Source organism: Platalea leucorodia (genome assembly GCF_965183815.1).
Source record: "Platalea leucorodia genome assembly, chromosome: 11".
In the NCBI taxonomy this organism is placed as follows: Eukaryota; Metazoa; Chordata; class Aves; order Pelecaniformes; family Threskiornithidae; genus Platalea; species Platalea leucorodia.
The window spans coordinates 19,701,834-19,719,662 of record NC_138833.1 but is presented as its reverse complement, the minus strand read 5'-3'; the positions used below and the strand labels follow the sequence as shown (position 1 = coordinate 19,719,662).

Genomic DNA, 17,829 nt, shown 5'->3' with positions numbered 1-17,829 from the left:
AGATACATTATTAGTGCAGCTGCCTTCCTCCTGAAGCAGTGGGTAGACTTAAAAAGCCAAAAAAAGAAAAAAAAAAAAAAGGAAAAAAAATAGAAAAGCCATCCCCACTGTTCTTTAACATCACAGCTCATCCCTTGCCATTGTTAGTTTATCACAAAAGTTTAGTTCATCAGAAAAGAGAAAAAACAATCCTCACTTCAAGCATAAATCAGCTAAGCCCAAGCCAGGAGGTACACCTCAGTTAACCCACCCAAGGCAAGATAAACATGAGTGTGGCTGCCAGGGCTCATTATAATGAAGGAGGTAACCATCACACAGAAGCCCTGGGTCCGATTCCCCTAACAGTAGCCACAGACACAGTAGCACTTGCAAGAGCAGACCCCACAATATTCACATTATCTAAACTAGAGCTACAAAGCACTGGAAAGTCTTAAAAATTCAAGCTCCAAAACAAAGGAAAATAGACTTTCTACAACTCTTTATTTTGATAGAAATGAGAAAATAAGATGGTGAAAGATCCCAGAGGTTTGTTTTCCACCTGTATGCTGGTCATTTTACATTTTGGCATCATATACTTTCTGAACAGTCCCAGTTTGTTGTGCAATTTCGTCTGTGGTGACACCTGAAGGCAGCCAAACCGATCCCCCCAGGGGTATGAGCACGGCGCAGCGGAGCCTGCTACCAAGAAACGCTGGTCTCACGCAGAAAGACACACACCAGCAAGTGAACAAAAACCACTGGACTTGGCCATATTTGTAGTGATGATGATGGCTGCTCTGCTACAGACTAGCTGAAGACAGGTTGATTTATATCTATTAATGAACAAGCAGTTAAGAACTGAGAGATTTCCCCATTTTTATAGTGTAACAGAAGAAAAGAAGGCATAGGAGCCACAGAGTTTTCTCAGGCGAGTACTCTGCAAAGAGGCAGCAGGAACTCCAATCCACAAACTTCCCATTCCATCCCCAAATGCTGGGTTTGGTTCTTTAGCACTTCTTTACTACGTTTCCATAGTAAAAAAATACCAAAGAATTTCATGTTTGCAGCAAGTAGGCTGCTCTACGCCACATTAGTGAGAAGATTCCTGATGTGCGAGACATTTCTTATGTCTCTGATGGCTGGAAGAAGCAAGGAGAAGCTGCAGGTATCCCATCAGCACCCGCCTATTCTCACGGATGCAGGGGACACACGCACCAAGTGCTGCCCTTGTGGCCAGGAGGGACAAGCTGTTCCCAATTGCTGCAGAAAAATCCATGCTTGCTCGCTGTGTTTTGTAAGGTTAAGGCTTACGTATCACGAACTGCAAGTGAGCAGACTTTATTGTATCTACTTTCCCTTACTAGAGAGTCACAGACTTCCAAACAATCTCACAAACAATGTACAAAACACAGCCAAATGTACTTTTCAAAGACAAAGTTTTCTTATTTCCTTATCCCTGCACTATTCCTGCCCCCCAGCCTGGCCTCCACACACCCAGACAGAAAATATTTATTTCACTCTATTACAAATATTGTCACAATTAAGTCAATTTTCGCTTTTAAAAGAAAATCTCAAAAAAACAAACAAGTGGCATTAACTGCTACAAAATTTTATGAGGCTTTAAAAAATATATTATGGAATCTTGTCACACTGAGTAATTTTTATTACAAGGGCAATTTTCTTTAATGAAAGTTGTTAGGTGAACTGGATGGATTCCAACGGCCGCGACTACTCTGAGCAAAGTAATACAGCCCAAACATATAAATGAGAGTAAGATTATCTGCAGATTAAAAACTGGGCTGGTTGCTTGCTAACAGACTTTGCAATAAACTTGATATACAGTATATACACTAACAGTAGCAGTCAAGAACTACTGCTTGCTTTATTTTGAGCTGTAAATAAAACTGTGCAAAGATAGAGGAGAAGCTTCACTAGCAGGCCTGCTGAAGTCTCAAAGCTTTCCAAAATAAGACTTTTTTTCCTAGGTCAAATTCCTGTGGTGGTCTTACTGCACTTCTTCCTTCTGGCCTCACCATCCAAGCAGAGCTGCCCTCAGATGCCGTTAGTCTGGTGCCCACTTGTAGCATGGCGAGGACTTTCCAAGATGGGGATTTCTTACGTCCAGCTGAGTTTTCACTCCAGCCACCTCACGCCTGCCACTTGAACAGGCACCTAAAAAACGTTACCACTTCAAAACCAAACATGCAGAAGCCAGAGGAGGACAGCTGAGCCCAAGGACTACTTTTTTTTACAGCTTAAAGAGGCAAATATGCGAGACACAAGGCAACTTGGACATGGATCTGCAGGACCAGAACAGCTTAAATAGCACTGCAGTCGCAGGGTCCATGGGATTCAACTGTTCAAGCCAAAGCAGAAGTTACCTCCCTGCATCCCCTCACGGCAAACCAGACAGCCTCCCTCCACTCAGCAGTGTCTGGATCCTCCCCATCTCTTTCACATCCCATCGGCTCAGCCGTGTTTTCAGAGGCTTGTACAAAACCATCAATAGGTTTGTAGCCTGTTTTGAATTGATTTGGCTCCGACTAAAGTCATTTTCCCACAGAAATCAATGGAAGCGGTACAGCAATTCTCAAGTTTCTAACACGTTTTAAAATAACGTCTTGCCTGCATGCTTTACGTTCAACAGCTATTCCCCTCGAGAGCTGCTCTGCAGTACAAAGGAACCCCACTGCCTTCAGCTCACACAGCTCAGTTTTGCAGGCAGCAGCAGGCCGCTGCAGTCACAGCTCACAGATGAAGCCTGGCCTGGTTTGTGTCCTTTTGCCTCCCCCGAATCACACACCAAGACCTGAAGCACCCCCTTAGAGGTAGTGCGTATGGGGTTGTTGCCTTCCCCACAGACACCTACAAAACCCACCGTACGCGTGACTGGTGCGTACCTCCCTCACTAGGCAAACTGGACGCACGTGCTAGGCTGCTTCCCAGTAGGTTGGGTGAGTTAAGAAAAGCAGTTGCATCAGGCCTGCTGAGAACTTGAGAGGTCGTTTTGTTTTTAAGCAGGAGATGCTGCTTAAAAGACATGGACCTCATGCCTCAGGTCATTCTCTCCTGAGATGCAAAGATGGGCTTCTTGTTTTGAGGAAGTCACCGGGCTCCTTTAGAGCAGACTCATGTTCTGGTGGCACTTTGGGACTCTCCAGAGCTCAGATGATGAAGATGACCTCCGCCTCTGACTGCAGTGAATCGTGGGCAGCTGCAACCGAGGGGTGCGCAACACACATTTGCTTTCTGCACTTTGAAGGATTCAAGTTGAACGTTTTGAATAATGTGGTCATTGCTCAGGCTTTTGAGCTGTCAGGGTCATTAATTGATCCCAGGGCTGAAAAGATAGCAGATTTTTTTGGTCCCATCCCATGAAATCTTTATTTTCACAGATGTGAAACTCAAAGGAGCTGCAAGCACTTTCACTCAAACTGCCCTCTGCAGAGGAGGATGGGGTAAGGGTTTTAGGACTCAATACAGTTTGCTTGGCAATAACACGGTTGGCATAAAGTCTTTTATATATGTCCCTATAACATCTCTGCCGTATTTGGCAGGGAAGGGAGTACCAACATTTGTGATCTTGGGATAGAAAAAAAATTAACTCATTTTAAGCACCAGTCAGGACTTGAAACTATGATACAGATTTATGTCCAGAGAAAGAATTAGGAAGAAAACATTTCCCCTGTCCTCCTAGAGCAACGTTTCGTGGTTCATATGTTACTTTACACCCTACCAGCTTTGGTTTCTGAATTTTACACTGTACAGCACATCTGCAACTTTAGTGCCTTTGCTCGTATGAGTACCATCAACCCAGTCCAGAACGAGCAGCACTGCAGAAATCAGAAACATTCACAGACGCCTTCCTGCGTTACTCAGGTGCCACCAGTGAAACCAAAGGTCCCTCTGCCCTACAGTATCCTGCCTCCTGCCAAGGGGCTTTGCTTCGGTTTACACACAGAAGGTTGAAGATCTTATGAAGATGGGAAAGCCACTGCACTCTGGACATTCGGGAACTTTCCCCCTCCTGCTGAAGGGCACATGGCACAGGAGGAGAGGGCTGGAGGATCTGCAGAATTCCCTTTTAAGCAGACAGGGCTGGTTTCCCTTCCCTGCAGGTTATTTTGGCTAGTTTCCAACCACCAAAACCTGAAGCGCAACTGTTCATCTGGCATTTGTTTACAGGTTATCCCAGCCTCCCGTCCCTACCCTCCCACATGCAGACATGCTTGTTTAAGATTACAAATGAATCCATTCATCTTTACTTAGATACTTGGCCCTAACGCGCTGTTTAACAATTTAAGAATGAATTATACTTCTCCTGGATCTATCACAATGTGCAAGCCAGGCCTCCCTGAAATAGAAAGCTCTACATCATTGAAATTAACTTCTCTCCCTGTTTTGGTGCAGATGAGTAATCTTTTTAAATAGCAAAATGTGCTGTTATCCAAACAGGCAGCACTTACACTAGTTTTAATTTTCTTCCAATGTTTTCACCCTCTGATCACTGAAGTTGGTTGGGAGGATAATAAACTGATTTAATAAATGGTACTACGAACACCAGTCCCAATAATAGGAAACTGATTAAGCTGATCACAGCCTTCCAAGCTGAATCTTCTTACAAAGAAGAGGCGGCTGGGGAAGGGAGAAAATTAGTATCTGTTGCTTCACTGATTACAGTTCTGTGGTAGACTCAAAGGGGGGGGGGGCAGTTTCCAGTGCCCATTCTGCATCAGTGCTGGGTCTCAGCACATCTTTACCAATGAAAACTGGAGGGAAAAAAGGGTTTCCTGTGCGTGGGACAATAGCCGAGTGTACCACCCCACTGCTAATACAGCAGTCATAACTGTGTAGATTATAACAAAGATGAAAAGAATTAGGTTTCTGGAAATCTTATTGACTTTGTTATTTTTCTAAATGTTTCAAAACCGAGCTTCCATTTTAGGTACAATAAAGTGCATAAAAATGGAAGTATGGGACCTAAGAAATAAGCCAGACTGCAAGCTGCCGGGGCAAAGACCACTTGTGTGAGCCTGGGCTGTGTGCTTCGATAAACTCAAGTGCATAAAATTCTGCTGCCTTGCCTGTATCATCAATTCCTTCCTTAATTTGCAAAGGGAACTTTCTCATAGCTTCCTCCACCCGACAGCAGACATCCAAACCCTGCTCAGCTATGGCTTCATGAGATACTAGTACTGAACACAGAGACAAAGGTATAATCTTAAAATGAGAAAATTCACATTTGCTGGCATTAGCATATAAATACACCCAGACCCTAGGGAAAGTTTAGTAGGCTGCATTTCCAAGCAGGGAAATACACAGGGAATAATCATCTTAGCTACAGCATAACCTCTTAAGCTCTCAGGAAAGTTTCATTTGTAAAGGAAGTCTATTCCAACTGTTCCTTCCTGAGGGAGTCCAGAAAAATCCATTTACTCATCCTTCCTTCATGCTGCAAGGTTTAAGCACCTTTTGTTCATTAGGAGCAGCGAAGCCAGCCTGTGGTGTATGCATCAGTACTGACTCCCTGGTCAACCCACAATATCAGTTTTTCCTCCTATGCCATAACCCATCTTTCCCAGGGGGAACAGTCATTCTAGTTTACTCTTCTCCCTTCCCATTTCATTAAATATGTATCAAGATTAAAGCACCCACTTAGGTTTTTCCCTCTTCAGTTGACTGTATTTGATCTAAAGAGGTGATTTTGTGACTCTCAGTCATTTCCTTGTTGATTGCTTTTAACATCAGAGAGCCTGTTTTGCTGACATACAAACTAGATCGCTGCAGTTTTTGGCCTACGTCGCCTTTGTGGCAGCTGAAACAGGAGTGAGCTCCTTGTAGCACACTTAATATTCAGCTCAAGTTTGATGTAGCCATGGTGACTAGCAGGAAGGGCATTACTGGCCCAAATACTGCCTTCAACCCAGGGAATCAGTGCCCTCATCTTAAGGCCAAATAAGTGGTTTTGATTATCCAGTTGTTTAACCAAGGCAACGTCCGCACTCCTGCTCAATGCTAACACACTTCTACTAAATTGATAAACACTGCGTGGGGAGGTGAAAACACTGAAAAACATTAAGACAAGCCACCATACCAATGGCATCACCACTTCCAGCAGTCCGAGGCTAATATACACACCACACACCGGTTCAGGATCCTGCAAATTTATACTCCACTTTCTGTACTAGAGTTAAAAATTGTGAGAGATCAGATTAGTCTTTAATTGCCTTTAATCTACATCATCAACTGCTTTCTCAGCGCTGGAGAGACAAGCAAGGGTGCAAAAGCGTTTCAGAAGTTTGCTCACAGGACAGAACAAACCCAATTGAACGCGACTCTTCTGCAACCCGCAGGCTTCAGAAGAGAGCGGGTGCCCAGGGACCGAGTCAGAACAAGCTGCTGTGCTGGAGGGGTTACCTGCGTCTGCGTCTGGTGAGCACGTCCGTACACATTCACTGTTGATAGCGGTGTCCTGGATAGGACATCGTGACGCGAACCTCAAGCCTATGACTGACAGCAAGAACAAAACTTGCCATCAGTTGGAGAGATGTAGGCAGATGAAGTGTTAAGACATTTCACGCCGAAACATTTTGGAACATATCAAAGCTGTGAGATTAAAGCCCTAAAAGTCACTGAATTTTGCTGGGGAAAAAAAGGCAAAAAAAATAAAAAAAACCCACCCAAAACAAACCAGTCCTCAGAGATACAGCTTTGCCTTTATCAGCAGTATTCATGTACAAAGAACTTCTTGGCCTGAAAGTATTGGCTCTGTGCAAAACAACAAAAAAGGAAAGATTCCAGAAAGAGCACAAGAATTAACAGAAAATTCTACTCCGGACTTTTGTCTTGTTAGGGAATACACCATTATGTCCAAGATATAACCCACTTGAAAATTGCTTTGATTTGGTAGGAATGCATCCCTTTGGAGTCCCAAAGGCTTTCATCTCAAGCGTCTAAGTGAGGAAGAACAACTATGAAGCCTAAAATTAATAGCACAGACCTATGAAATTTTTGCTTTGGGGTTGCAGCCAAACGGAATATTGGAAAACTAACCGATAATCCTTCATTCCTACAATAATGCTCATACATTAATAACCATGAATGACAAAGCAAAAACATGTTTGTCTTGTAGTCTGTATGTCAGAGAACAGAAAATGAAGTATTTGGCAAGTGAGAAAAGTACCAATACAGCCGGCGGAAAAATACAGACACATTTGACTTGTAGTAACAAACCCTGGCCTGTCAGAAGTATATTTTACAAACTCACACTTTTTTCTCCTAGACCTCTTTGCCATCAGTGCCCAATGCTCTTATTTACTTTATTGGCAAGAAATGCAACTATTACAGTAAGTTACTGACATCTGCCCGAAAGGTCAATAAATTTATTGAATGCAGAAGCACAAATCCAGGACTGTTCACTGCTGTGCTGACACCAAAACTAAAACATCTCATGGACAGTGTGATTCTCACCTGACACATTCATTTTAGCTGGGTAACAGAGGGGAGAGCGTAGTACTGATAGCTGATGAAGGTACCCTGCTTTTAAATCTTGAGCCTTGGCTTCCACCATTCAGCATGGTGAACTACCATGTTGTGATGGAGACATCAACACATACTTAGCTTATGGGTAACAGGCAACGGTGGTCCTCACGACATTTATGAATAGATGCTATATTGAGAGAATGAGCATGGCATTTCTTTTCTGAGAAAGTATCACTGCTATTAAAACTATATAGAAAACGAATGTGTTTTACATTATCCACTGTTATTTTTAAATTGCAGCAGCATTACCTTCCAGTTTTCTCAAAGTGAAAAAGTTTCCACCTTTATCAAAGTCCGTATGTAGGACAGCTCTTTTGTCAGTACCACCCAAAATGCATGCCTAAATAGCAGAAACTATAATTACCAATAATAGACATCATATATGAGTACTGGCAGAGGGTATTTGAATCACATTTCTAATTAACTTCTATAGAGAAGCAGCTGTAAAGCATTAAAACACTGATTTGCACTGCAGCTGGCAGATATCTAGATTTTGACTCCTAGCAGGTGAGGACATGTACTTCAAGGTGAGGAGAATAAAATAAAAGCTGTTTTCCTGCAAGCTTCCACTAATAGAAGCTACACGCATAGGGTTTCTTAGTAGCAAGCAATGCAGTTAGATTTATTTAATGAGCTGTAATGGAAACTCTGCTCCTCAATTATTTATTTTTTCTAAACTTTAGCTTGCCAGACATCCTTCACTACACAATAATTAGCTTAGAAAGAGGTCACAGTAAACTGGACCTTTTTAAGCCACCTCATCTCCTTTCTAGAAGAATCCTTCAGCCATAGCAACTGATCTTAAAGTAATAAATACAAGATGATGAGAAGTAAACTGGTTAGTTATTTTAGGCTGTCACAAAAAAAGCTGAAATAAAACAACTACAATGGGCCCTCAGGTCCCTTAAAACACTAGAGAATATATTTTTAATACTCTCCAGCCATTGCTTAATGAACAATGCAGGTTTTCAATATCCCTTTACGAAGGGTATACACAAGTACAGAAATGGTGTTTAAAGACACATTAAAAATGAATAGTAAAAAAAGGAAAACAGTGAATCCCACCCACATTTCACTATGGATCCAAAGCAAGCTCTGTCACTAACAGTCATCTAAAGTATCCCACCTCCACAAGCCTCGGCCAGAAATGGAGAACAACAAATTACTCTCTTTTCATAAACTAAAATTGGACATCTGCACAAGGTTTTATTTTATTGCTCCACTCCATTCGGTGCTCACTACGGAACAGAGTATTGGTGAGTTCACAAATTCCCTCCTACACCAGTATAAATGCTCTGCTGTGCTGTGCTACCTGTCAGTCACACCAGAGTCTGGGTGACAAACATCACATCTAGGCTGTGGGTCACAACCACTTCAATGACTTCGAACCCTGTTTCGCTTTAATGTTTGTGCCACGACCAGCATCAGTGATATTCACCAAAGTCAAGTCACTTTCTACATGGAAAAATGACATCGGTATCGGCTGCCATCAGAAGCATTTTAATAGTGAATGTCTTAGAACTTGACCGTAGCCTGAGAACTCACTGTGACTTTATGCATCTGGTAGCGTTAAACCAGAAGACAAATGAGCAGGCCCACCAACTGAGCATCATCAAGAGCCTGAGATTTAATGAGATACCAATACCAAAATGAATGTTTCATGACAGAGAATTTTATTCTAATGAAAGTGAAGAGAATATTTGTTTTCTCAGACTTCCAAGTCTCTCCACCTATAAGAACCAACCTTCTCCCACTCACCCAAAAGGAGATCTCACTGACAGTTACTTCAAAGCTGTTATGTGAGAGTCTAAACAGACCTGAGATAGACCACAATGAATTCTAACAGCAAGGAAAAAACCTCTTTATTCTGTGACTTAATTTACAAAAATAATTTTTTTTTTATTCAGTTGTTTGAGACAATAGTTACCGCAACTTCTACAGGAGACCTTGAAAGCAACATTTAAGAAAACGTGGAAAAGCATAGTTGCCTGAGAATAGTTTGGCTTTTTCTTTTTCTAAATACGTTAAGGTAAAAAGCTTTAAAACAACCATATTCAAAATTCAGTAAGAAAGACTGTCACCACTTTGTCCTAAGCACAGTCACTCCATATTCCGAGATGTACTAACCAGCTGCACTTTAGCGCATTTAAGAGAAAAAAAATTACTTTTACAATGCATGTGCCTAAAGATGAAAAGATAATCTCTTTAGCTGCATAAATCCTTCACTGTTCCATTTAAAGATCAAAAAGAATTCAAGTATTAAACCTTTCCTATTTCAGATATGAAGAACATGACTTTTTTCAATTAAGTCCTGGCAGATGTGGTTAATGGAACAGAGTTCTACTTGCTACATACCTGATGCTGCACCAAATGACGCATTCGTTACCCCTTGCCTTCTCCCTTCAGTACACTACTGAGTCCCTTCTGCCCTTCAGGCCCCAAATTATGCTGCGTGTGGTTCAGCCACGTAGCCTTACCCACATTTGTTTTTCCATTCAGATTATCCCATATGGCTACCTCCAGAATTGCACGTACTGCAATATAAAGAGAGATTTTAAAAGTCACAGGGATTTATCTTTAAAGGGGAAAAAAGGGATTTGGCTGTAGCTCCCTCTGACACTCGGTAAACAGATGGGGTCCGAGACTCCCCTGCCAGTGAACTTCCGAGCAAGCTACAGGATGGTGTGGAGACTGCACAACGGTGCAAAGCGAAGGAATATGACTGGCCCTGCACGAGGGGAGAGGGCAAGCGAAAGAGAAAACGTTGGTCAAAACCAAGGGCTGAGATGGCATTGCTTGGGGGAACGCTCCTTGGGCTGCTTTACTAAAAGGCCTACAGGCCTCTTGCTGCCTTTCAAAGATGAGCAGCGGCCACATGCCAGAGTCCGGGCTCACAGTGCTTTGCTGTCTCCCGAACGTCAAAAAGCCGCTCGAATTCTTATTGCGCAAAGTCCTGCTGAAAACATAAAACTAAGAAAAAAATGAGTGAATGTGGGGAAAGAATAGGAAAAATTTAAAAGTGGCCGAACAAATACATATTTTCAGGACTCCTAAATAGATATGATTTGCCCGAATTAAAATAAGGCTCAAGGAAACAGGGTAGTCTTGGAAGAAAGATGAAGCTGAAATCTGGAACCTCCCTAATGACCCCCCAAGGGAAAATGAGATTCCCATACACCTTGCTTATAATAAAATTTCCTCCTCGAAATCAAATATAGCCAAGTACGCATGCCTCTCAGATAACCACATCCTAAAATATACCATGTTCAATCTAAAAGCCAGAAGGTTGACTTTGCAAACGTCGTTGTCGTATTGGGTTAAATATATTCAAGTACTTCAGCTGAAAATGTTACTGCCTCCCAGTCACAGGTGTGGATTTTGACTGGTTACTGTAAGAAGGATGTTAAGCCTTCATGTATTGCCGCTGTACAGACATACAATGCTGTAAGGCAGACAGCCCAGCTGGGTCAACGCTTCCAGAACAATCCTGATGTTTGGAGACTGCAGTATTTTCAGTGCTGCCACATTCAACATTATTACTGTATCAACACAGTGCTTTGCATGTAACGCATGCTTTAGAGATGACTGATGCTGCGGTTCCCATTCTTCAACAAGGGACAACACTTGTTCTAAAACACTGTCATTTATACAAAAGTAGTCTTAAAATGAGTAAGAACAGGCTGTCAGTCAATATGCAAATTGAATGCTGAAACGTGACTTTTATATGAAATTTAAGTACTTAGCCACGATCACTGATTTCTGTCAAGCTAAGCCATAAAACAAGATATACCCAAAGCGCTTCTGAACCACCTGTGTGGCATGTACATTTTCCTCTCTGCACATAGCCAGCCCTGAGTACATGGCACGATGTTTCTTTTAAATGACATTCAGCAATTAAGTCACAGCTGTCTAGCACACAGTAAGTTTACAATGTCTTGAATAATATAAAATTTTTGATTGCTGCAAAGGGTGAAAAGGTAAAAACCCTACCATGCTTTACATTAAAGGAAGGGCTGAAAAATACAGGATGCCATCTTGTTCCAGATGAACACACAAATGCAAAAAATTAGTTTTAGAGGTATTAGTGTTCCCTAGATAGCTATACCTTTTGGTGACTCGACAAGGGAACTAGGGCACTGGGGCATGCAGGATCCTTGTGCAGTTTATTAGGTCTACTATTCTAATACGTTTGGATTCCCTCATTCTTAAGTTTTTCTTACCTATAAAAGGCACCTTGACTTTCAGCACTGCCTCCCCGTAACATCCTTATGGGCAAACTGATGAAATCTGGGCTAGATAAGCAGCGAGGTGGACAGAAAACTAGGTAGGCTCCAAGGGTGGTAATCAGCAGCACAAAGCCAAGCTGGAGGCCGGGACTGTCGCTAGCTGTGCGCCCCAGGGGCCAATATCGGGGCTAATACCATTGCACATCTTCATTCAAGACCTGGATGATGGGACTGCGTGCACCCTCAGAAGGTGGGCAGGTGACACAGGCCTGGGAGGCACGGCTGGCGTGCCGCTCCGAGGGACTCTGACAGGCGAGAGAAACGGGCCAACAGCAACCTGGTGAAGTTCAGCAAAGGGAAACGCAAATTCCTGCGCCTGGGGAGGGGTAACCCCAGGCACCTGTACTGACCCAGCAGCTGGAAAGGAGCTTTGCAGCAGAGGACCTGGGAGTCCTTGGGCACAAATTGAAGCACAGGAAATACTGCTTAAACATCAGAATTTTATTTTTTTTTTTTTTTTTTTTTTAAATTAAGTCACCCTAAGAGTGACTGAACAGCAGAACAGGTTCCCCAGAGACATTATGAAGTCTCCATCCTTGGAGATTTTCAAAACTTGAGTGAATAAGATTTCGAGAAACCTGCTGTAGCTGAGCAGAGAGGTTGGGTTTAATGATCTCCAGACATCCTTTCCAACCTCAACTATTTGCAATTCTGTACATGTTCCAGTCCACCCTCAACCTGAAAGAGATCCTTTCTCCGAAACAGACAGAAGAGGGAGAGTTTGACTTCTGCCTTTCACCCGGTAGTAGTATATAGTTGATGTTCCACTGCTGTACAGAGCTACCAAGTGTGTATCAGTGAAAAGCAAAGAACATTTAGACAAGCATCCTGCAAAGAGAAAACGTGCCATCCTCTGCCCTCTGTTCCTTCGGCTTAAGGCTGTTTATTTATCTAGTGAGAGACAGAGGACGGCTTTATGTTTGTTCATGCAAATTTAGAGACAGCTTATACAGCAGAGGTGTCCACAAGCTACAAGAATTAGATGGAGACCAACAATCCCTTTCGTACAAGGCAGACACTAGAGATGAAGGGCTCGATTTCTCACAACCACAGCAACTCACAACCACAATCAACGCAGATTGTAGGTCTAGGGACTGAAGCAGACCCTGAAGAATCATGAACTGCCTGTCTGTTATTCGTTGCCTGCTATCAATAGTAAAATGCCATCAGAGCCGATACAAAAACCTGCAGTGTTACAAACTGACCCGCATTTCAAATTCTCTTCCCCTCCTCCCATTCCTATGATATAATGGAACCCACTTACCACTCAGCAGCATTGTAATTAAACAATCAAAAAGCAAACAAATTTCACATCTGACAGTCCCCAGGAGAAAACTGATATACATGAAAAAAGCATTTTAGTTTACTTAGGGCCATTCTGGTAACAACAAGCTCAGAGGGATATAATTAGTACCCTGCAAGCCAGCATATGAAAAGGCTTAATTTAACTGAGATCAGAACTAAAGAATAGCTATAGAAATTAAAAGTGAAGCCACAAATCCACACAGGACTGCCACAGCTAAGCGTTTTTATGATCAGGAATTCTAAAGTCGTAATTCACATGTATTGCATTCTGATTTCCGCTTACCCAGAAGGGTAGGCGTTATTTTGGACCACCCTGAAATAGCTGAGGTTAATCCGAGGAGGTCAGCCCGTGGGTCCTTAGCAGTTCTCAGTAGCACGCAGGAAGAGGCACACAACACCGGGCTGGTTAATTCTTATTCTCCAAGTCTGCTGAATGGGTGCCTCCCTCTTCAACAGAGCCTATGTTCTTCTGCACATTAAATCCCTACAATTGTTTTGAAATGCTTACGGTCAGGAGAAGAAAGTCCTTATGTCACAGACATCCCAACTACATCTGTGGGGAAAAATGGATAAGCTATCATGGTCTTCCTGGGAATGCTATGTTGATACTAGAGACTACTATTAGAGAAAGTAGAAAATAGCCCCACAATATTTACTCTGTTGTGACCAATGGCACATGCTGGAAAGCAGCCTCTTTTAAGCTTAACTCAACCTAACAAGGGAATCCGCAGAAAGAGAGATCCCAGTGTCAGCAAACACAGCTGCTGGAGGTGACAACGTGGAGCACAGCTCAAGGCAAACTGGATGCTACCGCCGTACCGCGTGAGACCGACCCCACCGACAGGCAGCCTTTCCCAGAGCACTGTGGCTGATGTGGAATCCGGCACTAAATTTGTTTGAAGTAAGGCTAGATTTTGATCATTTGCATTATACTACAGGCACGCAAAAAAAAAAATTCCAGACAGCAAGTTGTTCGAGCACATTGCTATTTTTCAGATACAAAGCAAAGGAAACATTTCAAAAACACGACTCATAAAGCTTTTGCTGCTCGCTGTTAAGATTTGCTGTCATCAGGACAGCCTTTTTTGGTTGAAAAATGGTTATTGTTAAAGGTCACAAAATTGTCTCTCTTGAACAAATTAAGAAATAAATGGCTGTTGACACTTCCAGATGATGATTCATCTGTCCGAGAGCTCCAATAATGCAAAGCAACACAGCTGCCTCTCAGGTATGCTGCAGGCCACAGCAGCCACCAACTAACCCAGAAATCTGTCTTCGCTCTCCTATCACTTTGTTAGCCAACTTCTCAACCCTCTTCCTAGTCACACCAAAAATTCCTTACTCCCAAGCTTAAAAACAGACGAAAAACATATGAAAGTAACACCTGTCAGAAAACACACTGATGCGTGCAGTAGCCAGGTTTCCATCCGTACTATTTCTATTTTTAGCAAAGTCCTCTTTACTGCGTGTGAAGCAAAGATTCCCGTGTATGAGAGATGAAAGACGCTGACGGATTGGCACTAACATCACCGCCTACAGAAACCAGTGCGATAGCCAAACAAGAGCGCAACGCTAACAGAACCTCAAGGGCAGCTTGGCAAAGCCCGGGCCGTTTGACCCCAACACAGGTCAGTACACAAGAAATGCTGGCAAGAGGAATATAGTCTCCTTGCCAGGGAAAGCCAAGTTCTTGAAGGTTAGTTTTAAAGAGTTATTAAAGTGCTAGAGGTCTGTTTAGACAACCCTCAAGCAAAAGGCCATCATGAGGTACAGCAGAGTATATCTGATATTTTATCTTGTCAGGGTAACCTCTCGATAAAAAAATTAATAATAGATTTTTATTGAGCGATTATCCTTTTCATCTTTTGCTTTTCACTGGAGTTTATGATGACTATTTACTGATCACTTTGGGGAAGAAGCTGACATTTACTGTTCATACTATGCCTCTCTGATCTCAAATGTGGCCTCTACTATCACTACATCCAACAGTGATTCTATAATTTTAGAAGAAAGATGCTATTACAAATTTGTGGGGCCAGCATTTGAAACAGAAGCACAGCATTCCACCTTGCAGAAAATGCAGAGGACTAATTATTTATGATTTTCAAAGCAAATCAAGAAATCTCTCCTCATTCTTTTTACTGCTCGCTGGTTCCGTGGCACAGCGGTGATGATCATCAGCTCGGACACAGGGATTTTATCACCTGCTCAATTTAATAATGAGAAACAGATAACCAGAGCAATGGCCTAACAGTCCACATCCATGAATGTGCCCTTTTCAAACATACAACATGCGAAGTGAAAGTTTTCCTAGAACCTTCACTCCTTCCTGCAGTTCAGTTTGATGTGTTAAATTATCAGTTCTCAGGTACTGGGTTAGCATGTGTTGGTTTTTTCTTTTTTTTTTTCTAAATACATACAATGGATAAATTAAAACCAGACATTTGTAACCAGCAGCCTTTCACGTCAAGATCACATGTTTAGGCCTTAACAGCCTCCTGAAGACTAAGGATCTATTTAAACCCAGGGAGGGATGTGGAAGCCAAGCCCAGTGTGGTTAAGGAAGAATGCTGACTGCTGGAAAAGGAGCAGCAGCCAGCAGGAAACACTACAGTGCAGATACAGAGCTGACAGCAGTGAAGGAAAAAATGTTTCATCCTAACCAGTAATTGTCCCAACATGCATAGATCAACTGAGCTAGCAGGAAAACACTGGGTTAATGAGGAAAAAAAAAATTAGCACTCTCTTTGCCTGTGTGTCGTTCTCTTCCCTTGACAATTTAGCTCACTGTCCAACACCAGTAGTCTTTTATATCCATCTATAAATAGATACAGCACACGGATTAATCTCAGCTACTTCTTGCAATCTTTGTATGAAAGATGGATGACTGATGGAGAAGAGCTTGCATCTTATCAGAGGCAGGATGATCAGAGAAAGAGCGAGCTGGACAAACGGCACGTGTACAGACTGACGAGGAGCAGGGGTGCGAGAGCCAGAAGTGCTCTCTTTCGCCTGGTGAGAAAGGCACATCGAGAGAACAAGGAAAATGGATCCACAGGAAACCAGATTTCATTACTTCCACTTCTCTCAAAAGAAACTTGTTTGTACAATTCAGCTGTGGTTACAGCATGAGCTTGTCTAATTTGCTTCTAGACTGAGTAGCAATAAAGAGACCTTGTTGGGAGGGTGGTTGGTTTTTTTTCCCCTCCCCAGCTTAATCTGAAAATCCTTTAAAGAAATACTTATTTCATATAACATTGATTTGTTCAAACCAGCATGCCTTGCTTGCAAACTAATTAGAGACATACTTTAGAACAAATACTATAGCTGTTGGATAGTGCTTACTTGAAAGTCAGCATAGGTCAGAACATTAAATACTCACGAGCTTGTTTCCAAGCTCATTTTAGGAGCTTCCTACGTGTCAGATTTTTGGAGGCGTATCCTTTAGTATCTGTGTAGAGAGCTCTTTTCCCCCAAATTGAGTAATTTCAGTGGCAGGACTCAAACTCTGCAGCCGATAAAGCTAAATAGCTTTAGTAATTTTAAAGGAGAAAATAGAGTTGCTAGATCTGATCATAACACCTTGAAGTCACCATGTCCTCTTCAACACAGGAGAACACCAGCTACTTCAGAGAACTTCCCCTGCGATCTTTCTAGCTATGCAATGTCTACGTGATAGAGGCATTCATTCCTCCTTCACTTGATTGCCTTTTCCACCATAGCAAGGGTGCGAACTGCAAGACAAAGTAAACTCTAGTTTAATTTATATACCACGTAGCACTTAAACGGTTCAGAGAAAAAGATCCCTTGCCTTTCTGCTACAGAACAAGTAAATTCAACAACTACATCTACACATTGTTGCTGCAATCACAAGTGGTTGTTCCATTTGTGGTGATGTGTTACGCCAGTGACTACGTGCCTTTGCATGTAGCACTTAAACCCAATCCCCAATGACTACTCCTGGCAACACAGTACAAAGTAAGGAGCACAGTTGCAAGCAAGTCAGCAAGTGAGAGCAGTCAAAGTTTTGGATGTTGCAGATTTACTTTTCAGGAGCACAAAATTCAGGAGAAAAGTAAGCCAAATCATAGGCAGACCAAGATGGAAACCTTTTATCGAGGCTTCTTTTACCATTTTCTGTGTCCAGGAAAAAAAAATGCAGAATGTGAGGAGTGAGCTACTCCCCCCCCCCCCCTTTTTTTTTTTTATTCCAAGCGTCGAACATTTAACCCTGGGGTTAAAAGTTGAGGGCTACACAGGCCCTTAGCAGAATATTAAAACCAGCTTCCCTGTTTATTCACATTATCCAAAATGCAGGACAGCCCATGCCGTCAGCAGCTAAACCAGCACAAACTGAAGATGGAACGTGAGGTTTTTGCTAGACTTTTGGCCTTTAAAATGTACTGGAGCAAGGTTCACGTGAGCTCTGCTGTTGCCAAGTAAAAAAACCTCAAGTCATTATACACATATTTGCAAGTTCATTGACCCCTTCGGTAGGTAAGCATAGGTGGAGATGTTATATACATATTGCCATACCTCTGTCGCTGAAGTCATCCACCAGCACTATCTCTGCTATCAGCTCAGGAGGGGAGCGGTTTAGGACACTGTGCACCGTCCGGAGGAGAGAGGACCATCCTTCGTTGTGGAATGGTATTATCACGCTAGTGTTGGGAAGCTTCTCCAGGTACAGCTTATTCTTGCAGCTGGATACAGATAG

The 17,829-nt window shown here is 42.5% G+C and overlaps 1 protein-coding gene across 1 annotated transcript in view; it reads right to left on the bottom strand.

Annotated features, from left to right (window-relative positions):
* The window catches only part of GALNT10 (polypeptide N-acetylgalactosaminyltransferase 10), a gene marked incomplete at its 5' end in the record, with an annotated part of 85,831 nt that overhangs the window by 19,614 nt on the left and 48,388 nt on the right, over window positions 1–17,829 (bottom strand). The window contains one exon of the mRNA XM_082323857.1: window positions 17,649–17,815. Within this exon, the coding sequence (XP_082179983.1) occupies window positions 17,649–17,815 (167 nt within the window). The remainder of the gene's footprint in view (window positions 1–17,648; window positions 17,816–17,829) is intronic.